At 57.1% G+C, this 13,271-nt stretch overlaps 1 protein-coding gene across 4 annotated transcripts in view; it reads left to right on the plus strand.

The window, feature by feature from the left end:
- PACSIN1 (protein kinase C and casein kinase substrate in neurons 1) overlaps positions 1-12,478 on the plus strand; it is a 54,601-nt gene extending 42,123 nt beyond the window's left edge. For 2 of the 4 annotated variants that reach the window (XM_040473249.1, XM_040473248.1), the window contains exons 2-10: positions 6,621-6,772; positions 7,717-7,873; positions 9,065-9,300; positions 9,694-9,849; positions 9,942-10,117; positions 10,554-10,674; positions 10,773-10,900; positions 11,504-11,691; positions 12,232-12,478. In XM_040473249.1, the coding sequence (XP_040329183.1) occupies positions 6,710-6,772; positions 7,717-7,873; positions 9,065-9,300; positions 9,694-9,849; positions 9,942-10,117; positions 10,554-10,674; positions 10,773-10,900; positions 11,504-11,691; positions 12,232-12,341 (1,335 nt within the window). In that variant the 5' untranslated portion in view covers positions 6,621-6,709 and the 3' untranslated portion in view covers positions 12,342-12,478. The remainder of the gene's footprint in view (positions 1-6,620; positions 6,773-7,716; positions 7,874-9,064; positions 9,301-9,693; positions 9,850-9,941; positions 10,118-10,553; positions 10,675-10,772; positions 10,901-11,503; positions 11,692-12,231) is intronic. The other 2 variants (XM_040473246.1, XM_040473247.1) reach the window with 1 other exon arrangement.
- The last annotated feature ends 793 nt before the right edge of the window (positions 12,479-13,271 follow it).

Raw genomic sequence — 13,271 nt, forward strand, 5'->3', positions numbered from 1 at the left:
TGAGTGACGGAAGGCTATTGGAAGGGTGTCTTAGCTCAGGTTGCCCTAACAAAATACCATAGACTGGTTGGGGGGTGGCGGGGCTTAAACAATGGGTATCTATTTCTCATAGTTCCAGAGGCCAGAAGTCCAAGGTCAGGGTACTGGCCTATTGGGTTCCTGGTGAGCCTTTCTTCCTGGTTTGCAGTTGGCTGCCTTCTCGCTGTGTCCCCCCATGGACTCTCCTCAGTGCGGGCATGTAGGGAGAAAGCGGATCTCTCTTTTCTTCTTATAAGGACACCAATCTTACTAGATCGGGATCCCAGCGTTATGACATTATTTAGCCTTAATCACCTCCTCAAAACCCTATCTCTAAACACAGTCACGTTGGGGAGGAGGGTAAAATATTAACATTTGGGTTTGGTGGGGACACAAGTCAGTCTTCAGGAAAGGTCTACGGGGGGTGTTAGCCCACAGAGCGGAGAAGGGGGTGTGAAGTCATCCAGGGAGCTGAGGGTCTCCTGCTTTGGAAGAAGCATAGGCAGTAATACCTGTGACAATAATGCTTCTGGCACCATAACCCCATGGGGTAGCTGGTATCATCACCTTCATTTTGCCGATGGGGAAACTGAGGCACAGAGCGTGTAAGCAACTTACCGAGGTCGCACAGCCAGCAAGTGGCAAAGCCGGGTTTTGAACTCGGTGGTTCTGTCTGGCCCCACAGGCAGCGCTCTCAAACCACCGTGCTAATATAGCAGGATTTCCTCTGCGCGTCGGGAGAGAACCAGCAAGGTGCGCTTCCTGGCAGGGTGTGACCAAGAACTGCACCAGGGTGTCGGGGTGAGATAGGTGAGGGCTGGGGTATTCAGGGGAGGCTTCTTGGAGGGGGTGGGGCTGAGTTGGCCCTTGGGGGAAGCAGGGTTATTTTGGTCTGGGGAGTGATGAGCGATAGGACAGCTGCACCCCAGGGCAGGAGGGAAGGTGTGAGCCAAGCGGCAGAAACTGGAGTGAGGAAGGGGGTATGCATCACAGGGAGGAGGAGAAGGACAGCACGATACAGCTGACCCTGAGCCCTCCTGCTGCAGCTGAAGCCCCAGGAGAGGCTGGCAAGAGTCCCGGCGTGGCCCCAGGTCAGGCACGGTGAGCCCGTCTGTCTCGGGCTCACGTGAGGAGCAGGGCTACAGCCAGGAATGTTCGCTCGTGGGGCCTGAGACCCACCCTGGGTGAGGGAGGAGGCGGCTCTGGCTTCCCATGGCCCCGCCCAGGTTTGAGCTGAGCCGCTCCCTTAGGAGAATGTCTTAGGCCCAGGGGCCTGGGTGACACCCACGGAGTGCTGCTCTGCCCCGGGGACAGCTGGTGGTGGGGGCGGGGAGGGCAGGGGAAGGACTCATCCCCGGGTCTGGATCTGACTCTGTGTTCTTCCTGCTGTGAGACCTTAGACAGGTCATTTCACCTCTCTGAGTCTCAGAGAAGGCAGGGGAGTCACTGCCCATCTCCGTGGGCTGTGGTGAGGATGGGGGCTGGGGGGATACAGTGCACGAAGAGGCTGGCACATAGCAGGTACTCAATAATGGCATCATTATTGATATACAGGGAGAGTGAAGAGAGGGATAATGGAACAGCCTCTTCTTTTTATTTTTTTAATTTTTTTTTCAACGTTTATTTATTTTTGGGACAGAGAGAGACAGAGCATGAACAGGGGAGGGGCAGAGAGAGAGGGAGACACAGAATCGGAAACAGGCTCCAGGCTCTGAGCCATCAGCCCAGAGCCTGACGCGGGGCTCGAACTCACGGACCGCGAGATTGTGACCTGGCTGAAGTCGGACGCTTAACGGACTGCGCCACCCAGGCGCCCCCAGCCTCTTCTTTTTAAAAAAAAATTTTTTTTAATGTTTATTTTTGAGAGACAGAGACAGAGTATGAGTGGGGGAGGGGCAGAGAGCGAGAGAAAGACACAGAATCTGAAGAAGCTCCAGGCTCTGAGCTGTCAGCACAGAGCCTGATGCGGGGTTCGAACTCACAAGCCGTGAGATCATGACCTGAGCCGAAGTCGGACGCTTAACTGACTGAGCGCCCCTGGAATAGCCTCTTCTGTCTGTGGACTGTGGCTCCCTGAGGAGGGAGTGCGCCACCCTGAGGGCAGAATCGTCATAGGGGATCAGGGAGGAAGAGACTCTGGAACTGGACCCTGAGGGTTGGCCTAGAGGACAGGAAGGGGATGCCAGGAGAAGCACAGGGCCTGGGAACAGAGGACAGGTGGGATCTGGAGCCCTCCTGTTGTGAGAGTCGGGCTTTTGGTTGTGTCACCATCATTATCAACATATATTGAGCACCTACTGTATGCAGGGGACTATGTTTGGCTCTGAGGTACAGAATTCAGTGTTTCTGCCATTTAATGAATGAATAGAATGTGCTTTCATTCATTCGACAGAAACATACTGTGCACTTAACTATGTGTCAGGCACTGCTCTGGATGCTGGAAATACAGCAGAGAACCAGACAGACAAAAACCACTGATCTTAGCAAGCTGACATTACAGTGAGAGAAGAAGACACAAATATGATGAATGCTATAATGTTGGGAACCTGGCATATGGTAACATGTGCTGTGGAGAAAGAACAATAAAGAGAGGAAAGAGAGGAGAATGCTGGAGGGTGGGAAAGAGTGTCAAGTTAGATAAGGGAAGGTCATGACATTTGAGCAGACCTGGAAATCTGTGTGTGGGGGGGGTGGCATTCCTAGCAAGTGCAAAGGCCCTGGGGTTACAACAGCAAGGAGGTTGATGGAGCAGGAGGAGTTGCAGGGCCTCCTGGGAAGGAATTAGACTTTTACTTGGAGGAAGTGGGGAGTCACAAGAGGATTCTGAGAAGGGCAGTAGTGGGATCTGACCTAGGTATTAGCAGCGTCCCCGTGGCTGCTATAGCAGGGAACAGACTGGAGTGGGAGCGGAGGTGAGGGACACAAAGTCAGAGGCAGGAAGGCCAGTGAAGAGGCCACTGGGGACAGTGATGAGGGTGGGACCAGGGTGGTTGAGAGCAGAGGATCTGCTGATGGGTTGGCTGGTGGTCGGAAGTGAAAAGGGCTAGGGTGACTTCAAGGCCTGTGACTGTTAGTAACTCGCAATGTAGGAATCCACATGCCGCCTTTGGCCACAGCAGGCCTGCCCTCTCTGGGCTTATGCTCTTAATTCCTCTGTCCCTTATTCAAGCCAGGGGCAGACAGAACATGACCGAGGCCCCCACCCTCCAGGGCAGCTGGGGCCTGAGGAGGGACCCCTTTCACCCTGGGGCTCCTCTCTCCCTAGAGGAAAGGTCAAGGCCAACATGAAAACTTCACACTTCCATAACGGTCTATATGTTTCAATAAGAGCTTACTACCCTTTTATCACTTGAGTGTCACATGAGACTCGAGTATTGTTTTCCCATCATGTGAGTTAGAAAAACAGACCTCGTGACAGGACTCGACTGAGATCCCCCTGGTAAGTGGTAGGGCTGGAGCAGAGGCCGTGCCCCCTGTTCAGCATGCTGAGGGCGACACCATCTTTGTGGGCGAGAAAGACCCGGCCCCTTCCCTGGCTCTACAACAGCAGCCTCCCTCCCTCCCCGTGGGACTACCGCCCCCTCTCCAGCAATGGTGACAAATCAGTAATGAGAGTCGACAAGCTCTTTCAGTTCCGTCCTAGCCTCTGGGCTCTCTCTGAAACGTGGGGGCCATAGTAGCACCTGCCGTCTAGGGTTGCTGGCAGGATTTGATGAGTTAAGACACATGAATGGTCCTTGGCACCAAGTATGTGCTCCATAAATGCCAGTTATTATTATCAATGATAAAGGGCTTGCAGGGCCACGATAGCTTTACAGCCACTGGGGAGAAAAGTCAGACGGGCATCGTGCCCATTTGGTGGGTACTTCTAAGAGCCTATCGCGCTTGCCCACGGGCACAACAGATGCCGGCCACACCGGCTTCCTGACTCTAGGAGATGCACCGTTTTCAGTGATGGCAGCTACTGATATCATCCTCATTTCCCAGCAGGCCCAACAAAGTCACGTGAATTGCCTAGGGTCACACAGCAGTTTGGTGACAGAGCAGGGACCCCCAAGGCTAGAGCTATTTCTGTTATATGTGCCACCTCAGCTGGGACCCCGGAGACCCGTGACTTGCCTGCACTGAGGGAGGGACCCCAGCAAGTCCTCCCCGCTCCCCCCAGGTCTGGACAAAGTGGAGATTGGTCTCCACCATTGTGTATTCCCGTCTAGCCTGACACACCAGGTCTTAGCTGTACTGTCCCCTTGCTCTGTATTTCCAGCGCCCTTTGGGTCCTGGCTCTCAGATCCCTCAGCTCTCCTCCTCGACAGGGGCCGGAAGGTTTTAAAAAAAAAAAAAAAAAAAAAAAAAGTGCAATTTATGCACACAAGGCAAAATTTAAAAGGCATAAAGGACCGACTTAAAAATCTCCTTCCCATCATGTCCCCCAGCCACCCAGTTCCCCGAAGGCAGCCACCACTACCAGCTTTCCAGAAGTGTTCCTTGCATATGTATTTCCTCCTATACAAATGGAAGCATCTGCAGGCTCACTGTTCTGCACCCTTCTTGGTTTGTTGCAGTGCCACAGCTTGGGGAGTGTTCCCTGGCACGCCTGCACCGTCATTTACTTACGCAGTCCCCTGGACGAGCATCTGGGATGTGTCCAGCCTTTGGCTCTTACAAGTAGGGCTGCAGCACATGAAATTAGGCGTCATCGGTTTGCCCCGCTGGCTGGAAGGTGGCTTCCTGGGAGCAGCATTGCGGGGCGAGGGAGGTGTGCCTCTGGAGTGGGGAGAGGAGACGCCGTCACACCCCCCATCCCCTAGTCAAGGCTAATCGAGTCACTTCCCCACTTCCTGAGGTGGACTCTCATGCAGACACGCCTGCACCCTCACCCCCTGCTCCCACCGCCGCCCTGCTGATGGCCGTGCTTTATCTGGATCCCGAAGAGCATAGTTCTGTATGACTTTACGTGTTCGAGGTGGGGCTCTGGCCCCAGGGATACTTACCTAACCTGGCTGAGAGTCCTTCATTAAATATCCCTGCCTTTTGCTTTCCCATGTCTACATGCAGTGCTCTTCGTGAGGGGAGTGCTGCCCTGTAAGTGAACAGTGCCCAATTCAGGAGGAAAAAAAATCCAGACACGTTTCTTTGCCCCTTGATGAATTCTAAGCAACTTTCCTCCTACCCTCCCCCACCACGCACGAGTTTGTGGGGAAGTCTGAGGTTTTGCTAAGGGGAAAGGAACAAAAGCTCCTTAGTGCGTAGGGGGAGCAAGGAGGAGGCAGCACTGGGGAACAGGGCCCTGGACACATAGGGAGACTGAGGCCAGAGAGGGGAGGGATATCCTTGACCAAGGACCCTCGCGTGTTGGTGCCATCTGCCCCGGGCCTGAAGGTCAGCTGCTATAAGGGCTGGGCATCCCCTGAGCCCCCAGGTTGGACTGGATCTTCCAGAGGCCGGCCCTCCCCAGTATCCTCATTGGGCAGGGTCCCTGAGACTGCAGTGCAGAGACAGGGAAGCATCCCCCCGGGCGTCCCCTGTCTGAGGCTGGCAGGCCTCACTGCCCCTTTGAAGACCAGGTGCCTGGCCCTCCGGGCTCTGTCTCCTGACTACTGAGCTATTCTTGCGTGGGGTGGCAGTGAGGCCTGGATGGGGGATGGGAATCGGGCAGCGTCCCCAGCCCTGGGGCAGCACACGGCCTAGATTGGACAGCCGTGATGCCTGCCGACAGATCCAGGCCACACGTAGCCGCTCCGATACTCACACAGATCACAGTGGTCTGACCTGTAGGGCGGGAAGCCACATGTCTGGGACTCGTAAGGAGACATGTAAGTGGCTAATGGAGGCTTTTGAAGCTGGGCATCAGGGCAGCCAAAAGAGCGATTTACAGGGGCCCAGCCTGGACCAGAGATGGGAGGAAGCTGTGTTGCCAGCTTCCCAGGGCACTCAGGCCCGGGCTCCGGGTAAGGGATTTGGGGAGGTTCTCGGGGCTGAGACCAGGGACTCTGCTGGGTGGGAGAGCTTGGGGGTTGCTATTTGGCCTGGTGCAAGGGTTTGGGTGGATCAGGGTGGGGTCAATGCCAACGTGGGCAGATTGAGAAGCCAGCTGGGGTTCATTGAGCCTCAAGTGGGCCCTACAGGGTGCCAGGCCCTGGGGAGGGGGTGCAGACATGCCTAAAGACTAGCCTCATTGCTGGCTTTGAGAAGCCATGTGTGTCTATGAGGCAAACTGCAGGTTTATATAAAGCAAATATGTAATCGGGGGGCTCTAACTTTTAGCACCGACTCCAGGAGCACGAAAACAGTTGTGCGTGCCTTGGTTCTGGTGGTGGGGGCAGGCTTTTGAGAAGAGGTGCCACACTGGAGCTGGAGGATGGATTTGGGGGAGAGGGAGGGCGAGGATATGGAGTGGAGGGCTCGTGGAGGAGAGGTTGGGGGGGGCGCACGAGGGGTGCCACAAGGTGACTCTTGGGGTTACCCTAGGGACGGTGAGCCAGTCCCCGGACAGGAAGTCCCCATCCCAGTGCAAGGCTCAAGCCTGTGGAGCCCTCATCCTCACAGCAAGTTGGGGGCCCAGGCCTAGAACGGGGCCCGTGGGGCGCTTCGCCCTTCTGCAGGGATCTCTCTCCTGCCCTCCCAGCGCATGAACAGCCCAGCCTGCTGACCACCGCTGCACTCCCACCTGTCCCCCCCCCTCGGCTGCACCATGTCCGGCTCCTACGACGAGGCCTCGCTAGCTCCGGAGGAGACCACTGACAGCTTCTGGGAGGTGAGGCTTTGATGCTCCCCAGGTCCTGGGGACCAGACAGCCTGGCCTTGTGGCGGCCCAGGCTCCCACCCACCCACAACCTCAGGGCTTGCTCCCCAGCCCCTCGGGTCCCTCCAAAGCCCTTGGTGTTCAGTGGGCCGGCTGTAGCCATGAAGTGGGGTAAGGCTACTGCCCACCAAGCCCAGAGCCCCTCGGCCCCACACCTGCACCCGGAGAGATCCTATAGTGTTTCGTGACGTGGAACAGGCCCCCTCCTGACCGTCTGCTCTGGGGGCTTCGCTCAGAGGCCTGACGCTTCACGAAGGCAGGTACAGAGCTCTACAGCTTACACAGGCTTTTACAGCTGCCCCCTGCCCTTACCCTGTGGCATGCGTTCCCGAGGGCCGCCGGGGGCGGGCCGCCCCCCCCCCCCCCCAGCAACAAAGACGTGGAGGCAAGACTAGAGCCAGCGTTTCAGGAGCCTCCCAAACTATTTGAGACCAAGAAATAAAATGTTTCGATTGGCTTCCAAAACCCAAAGTGAGAACTGCCAAACCTAAATTAATAAGTGTTTAATGAGATGTCTACAAAACATAATATTATGTCAAGAAGCTGCAGCTCAACTCAACACTTACATGACTCTATAAATATGATACATTGAGCTCACAAGAACAAGATGAATAATTCATTCTAGTCTGGGTCCAAATGATCAAAATCCCGCACTTTGTGGCAGCGAGGAAATTATGTTTAGAGTGGGGTGAGGGAGTGTCGGGTATGATGCAGGGTGCTGGGGCCCCCGAAAATGAGAGGGTGGGGAGCCCCCCAGTGCGCTCCCGCGGGGCGGCCAGGCCGCGAAGGTGGGAAGGTGGCCTTGGCGGGCGCCCCCTGCAGGACGCGGTGTCCTGGGCGGGCGGGGCGGGGGGGCGGGGAGCCCGCGGAAGTCGTGCTCGCTCCTTGGCCGCCAGGTGGGGAACTACAAGCGGACGGTGAAGCGCATCGATGACGGACACCGCCTGTGCAATGACCTGATGAACTGCGTGCAGGAGCGCGCCAAGATCGAGAAGGCGTACGCGCAGCAGCTCACCGACTGGGCCAAGCGCTGGCGCCAGCTCATCGAGAAAGGTGCCCCCATGCCCACCCCGTGCGCCTCGCCCAGGCCCTAACGGGCTCCCCACAGGCCCGGGTTCTGGGAGCGCCCAGCCACCTAGATGCACTTGCACCCCCCCCCCCCCACCCCCCGGGCCACGGGCCCTTTGGAGGCACCGTCCCCACACTGCACTCTGACCCTCCCAAACCAAGCCAGGTCTTCCCTGTCCCTGTTCAACACGACTTTGTACAATTTTAGGTTGGATTAAACAGAACAAAACAAAACAACCTTTTTATTTCAAAATAATTTTAACTTAGGGAAAAGTTGCAAGAATAGTGGAGAGAACTCTAGTCTTCAACCAGATTCGCCAGTTAAAATTTTACTACATTTGTTTTCCCAGTTCCTCTTTCCATTGTGCATATGTGTTCTGAATCATGTAAGTGGGACGCATGCCACTTTACTCTAAATCCTTCACGTATCTCCCAAGAGTAAGAACATTTTGCTTACATAGCCATAGTTCAACTATCAAATTCGGGACATTTAATATCACCCATATGCAAATTTGTTTGTGCTGGTCTGGGAGCCAATCCAGAATCACATTACCGCATTTAGTTGTCCTGGCTCTCAATTCCTTCAATCTAGAACAATTTCAGCTTGGGGTTTACATGTATTTGTTAACATTTTTTTTCTCTTCCACGAGTCTCTAAACCCCATGAGGGCAGGGGCTGAGCCCACACTGCCCAGCACAGTGCCTGGCACAGAGTTGATCCCCAATACACAGAGGAACAAATGACTGGCATGACTGGTCCCGGTGGCCTCTTGGCATCTGTCACCAGCTGGTTCTTCGGTTGTAACAGTCAACATTCCTGAAGCACCTACTGTGTGCCTGGTGCTGTGTTGGGCTTGTGAGAACTCACGGGGTGCAGGCTGCCCCCATGGGACTCACGGGTTGACAGGAGAAGATAGGGAGTAGGCACAGAGGTAGATGCTCTAAGAAGAATTCTGTGAGGGCTGCAGGCCGAAGTCTGAGAGAATAGAGCAGTCAGAGAAGGCTTCCCAGAGGAGGTAGTTGGGCCCTGAAGGACAGGAAAAACTATAAAGAGGGCAGAGGAGGGCATTTCTGCGCCCATGGCGTGTATGGGGAAAGCGTCAGAGAAAAGAGGCATGAAGGAGGCCTCTGGGCAGGGGGCGATGAGGGCCTCGTGACCCCATGACCATTTTCTCAGGCCCACAGTATGGCAGCCTGGAGCGGGCCTGGGGTGCCATCATGACGGAGGCGGACAAGGTGAGCGAACTGCACCAGGAAGTGAAGAACAACCTGCTGAACGAGGACCTGGAGAAGGTCAAGAACTGGCAGAAGGATGCCTATCACAAGCAGATCATGGGCGGCTTCAAGGAGACCAAGGAGGCTGAGGACGGCTTCCGCAAGGCCCAGAAGCCCTGGGCCAAGAAGATGAAGGAGGTGCCCAGTGGGTGGCTGCTGCAGAAGGGTCAGGGGTGGGCAGCTGAGCTCAGAGGGAAGATCTGATCAGAGGGAGAGACTCTACAGATGGGGCGGGCAGTGCACCGCCCGCTGGGAGCCCCACAGCCTCGTAGGAAGAAATATCCACAGGTGGGGCGGGCACCTCAGTGCCCAAAGGGAGGGCGTCCGTAGGGGCAGCAGGCAGTGCCAGATGGGGATACATCCACGCATGGGTGGGCACTGCTCCCCATACCTGGAGCTAGGGCCTGCACCCCTCCTGCCTCTTAGGAACGTGTGTCCACTGCTCCCGCCAGGTGGGAGGGCTTGATGAGTGACCACATTGGTTCCTGCTTACAAGCAGGAGCTGTACCTCCCCTCCCCCTGTCCCCACAGCTGGAGGCAGCAAAGAAGGCTTACCATCTGGCCTGCAAAGAGGAGAAGCTGGCCATGACCCGGGAGATGAATAGCAAGACGGAGCAGTCGGTCACGCCCGAGCAGCAGAAGAAGCTGCAGGACAAAGTGGACAAGTGCAAGCAGGATGTACAGAAGGTGCCGACGGGCTGGGGTCCGAGGGGTGGAGTCGGGGGTGGCCGGGAGCTGCAGGCCTGGCTCTCACCCTTCCTTTGCCCTGGGGCCTGTAGATGCAGGAGAAGTATGAGAAGGTGCTGGACGACGTGGGCAAGACCACACCCCAGTACATGGAGAGCATGGAGCAGGTGTTTGAACAGTGCCAGCAGTTTGAGGAAAAGCGGCTGGTCTTCCTCAAGGAGGTGCTGCTGGACATCAAACGTCACCTCAACCTTGCCGAGAATAGCAGGTAGCTGGGCGTGGCAGCGTGGTGGGCACAGGCACCCACAGCAGAGGGGAGAAATGGTGTGCCGGGCATGCTGGGCCCCATGTTATTGGAACAGGAAGGGTGGGCAGAGCCGCAGGGGCCAAGAAGGAAGAGGCGCCAAATACAGTGGCCGCCTGGGTGCAAGTCAACACAGATTAGGCACTAGAGAAATGCGCTTGGATGGATGGATTTGTGGCTAAGGTGACGATAGGGGAGGGTGCCTGCTGGAGCTGACCACAAGGAGATTGCTCCCAGCTGATTCCTAGCTGGGGGCATGCCAGCACCCTGGTCCCCTGAATGGGCTCCCTCTGGCCATTGAGAGGGACCCTGGTCCCCTGAATGGGCTCATCCTCTGGCCAGGATGAGAAGGGGCCATGGTGCACCTTGGCCCCCAACTCCTGATCTCCCCTGTGCACAGCTATGTCCACGTGTACCGGGAGCTGGAGCAGGCTATTCGGGGGGCTGACGCCCAGGATGACCTCAGATGGTTCCGCAGCACCAGTGGCCCTGGCATGCCCATGAACTGGCCCCAGTTTGAGGTGAGGAGGTGTGGGGATGGGGAAGGGAAGACAGAGAAGGCTGGAAGGGATCTCAGGGGGCAGCCCCCCTGCCTCACTGCTCCCCTGGTGCCCACCAGGAGTGGAACCCAGACCTCCCTCACACCGCCACCAAGAAAGAAAAGCAGCCCAAGAAGGCAGAGGGGGTGACGCTGACCAATGCCACTGGAGTGGTGGAGTCCACATCCCAGGCTGGGGACCGTGGCAGGTGAGTGCCTCCTGGGGAGCTTCCTGGGGGCTAGAGGGGCCCACAAACTGGGGCACATGAGTTTTACCTCAGAAGACGAGGAATGATCTAAATCACGGCAACCCCGTGGTCCTCTCAAAGGTAGTGGTGGGTCATCCTTTGAGAGCACCTACTGTGTGCCAGGCACTGTTGTAAGCATGTGCCATATATTAACCCACTGAAGCCTCCCAACACTCTGAGAAGTGTTTAGAGTCCCATTTTGCCGATGGAGAAACTGAAACCCAGAGAGATTAAGTGCCTTGCCCAAGGTCACATAGCTAGTTAGTAAGCCTCAGAGCCAGGATATGATGTCCAAGAGGTCAAGCTCATTAACCACTAGTGCCCCTCTAAGATGATGGGTCAGATGTTTTCAGGGGTCCCCCTTCAGCACCCCCTCACTCAAGGTCTGAGTAATAATGCTAATAGTCCTGACTCACGTTTGTCCAAAGAGCTGTCAGTGAGGGTCGCTGGCCCGGGAGCCCCTCTTACCAGGCCCATCCCTGTTCCAGTCTTGGTGAAATTTGGGGCCAGGGCTTTGATTGGAGGAGGGGGCAGTTCATGCTGGGTCCCCTCGCTGTGTTTCAGCGTTAGCAGCTACGACAGGGGCCAGCCTTATGCCACCGAATGGTCGGACGACGAGAGCGGGAACCCATTTGGGGGCAGTGAGGCCAATGGGGGCTCCAACCCCTTCGAGGACGACGCCAAGGGAGTGCGTGTGCGGGCACTCTATGACTACGACGGCCAGGAGCAGGACGAGCTCAGCTTCAAGGCTGGTATGGTGGGCTGGGCTGGGCTGGGGGGGTGGGGCGTGAAGGCAGGAGACGCCCGGATTTGCTGGGAACGCGGCTGGAGGCGGGGCCTTGTGCGTGGGCGGGGCCAAACCTGGAGGGTGGTCCTGGCCCCTGGGCTAAGACTCGAATTAGGGTGCAAGGGCAGGGCCTGAGAGCGGCAACCGGGTGCCAGGGGTGGAGTCGGCACTTGAGAATAGGGTGGGGGCGGGGCCTGAGGGCTGGGGCTGCGTGGAGAAGGGACAGGATTAGAAAAAGGGAGCCAGAGGCGGGGCCTGGGCTTGGGAGGCAGGACCGAGACCCAGATTAGCTGTTTGGCTGGGGGCAGCACCAGGTTAGGTGTTTGGGTGTGGGGGTGTGGCTGGGGCTGATCTTCAGAGTGAGCTTGGGGCAGTCATGGGAGGGCATTGGGGTGGGCCTAGAATAATAGTGTTGGAGGGCTTACCTAAACTCTCTCTAAGCGTCCCCATTCCCCCCCCCCCCACCCCACCCCCGTCAATGAGCTCCTCTGTGTCCCCTTCCTAGGAGATGAGCTCACCAAGCTGGGCGAGGAGGACGAGCAGGGATGGTGCCGCGGGCGGCTGGACAGTGGGCAGCTGGGCCTCTATCCCGCCAACTACGTGGAGGCCATCTAGCTGCCCTGCTCCCCTTCACACCACCCCTCACTCCTCACCCGCCACCTCCCCTCCCTTTTCTCTCTTGTCCCTCTTCCCTCGCCATAGAGTTCCAGACATATTTTCCGATCAAGCTTTTATTTTTTTAAAAGTCAAAACAGAACAAAACAAAAAATACAGAGACAGAAGCATTTGCAGGGCTGCCTGGAGGCCAGGGCGGTGGTGGGACTTGGGGTGATGGCCCCAGGGTAGGCGAGGGTCCTAGTACTTAGCCCAACAGAGACGTTCCAACATTGCTCTTCAGATCCCACCAAAGAGTCTCCTGAGCCCTGAGGGATGTCTCCCGGACCCTTCTCTCCTGCCTCACTCCCCCAGACTACACCCCTCACCCCCACCCCAGGCTGCCAGCACCCGTCCCCCTCCTCTTCTCTGGGCTCGGTTTTCTGACCTCTTCCTTCTGCCTCACGATGCTCCCTTCTCTCCACCACCCTACTCTCAAAGGCCTCCCCTCCAGACCCCAGGGAAGGGGGGCCTCCCAGTCTTTAGTCTTCCACTTTGCCCCGGGGAGTGCCCTTCTTGTCCTGGCCTCGCCCCTAATGACTGGTGGGGCTGGAGGAGGAACCGTCATTCTCTTCTCCCCTAGATGCTTCCTGGGATCCCTGGACTCCCCCAGACATGACCAGGGGTGAGCTGGAGTTGATGACAGTGTCACTGGGGCGAGGCTCAGCTGAGGGACCAAGACCCTGCTGGGGTCCTTCTTTCCAGCTGTTGGCCTTGTGGGCGCAGGCTCTTCCTCAGGGCCATACCTCTTGGTCACCTGCAGAGACCCTGCCTCCATCTCATGAGTCCTCAGGCAGGGGGAGGGGCCTCAAAGCCCGGGGCAAAGCCGGCAACTGTAGCAGCCTCCTCCCATTTCCTGGGGCGGGGGGGGGGGGGGGGGGGGGGGGGGGG

The sequence above is a fragment of the Herpailurus yagouaroundi genome, unplaced genomic scaffold (assembly GCF_014898765.1).
Source record: "Herpailurus yagouaroundi ecotype Mexico unplaced genomic scaffold, PumYag 139, whole genome shotgun sequence".
Classification (NCBI taxonomy): Eukaryota; Metazoa; Chordata; class Mammalia; order Carnivora; family Felidae; genus Herpailurus; species Herpailurus yagouaroundi.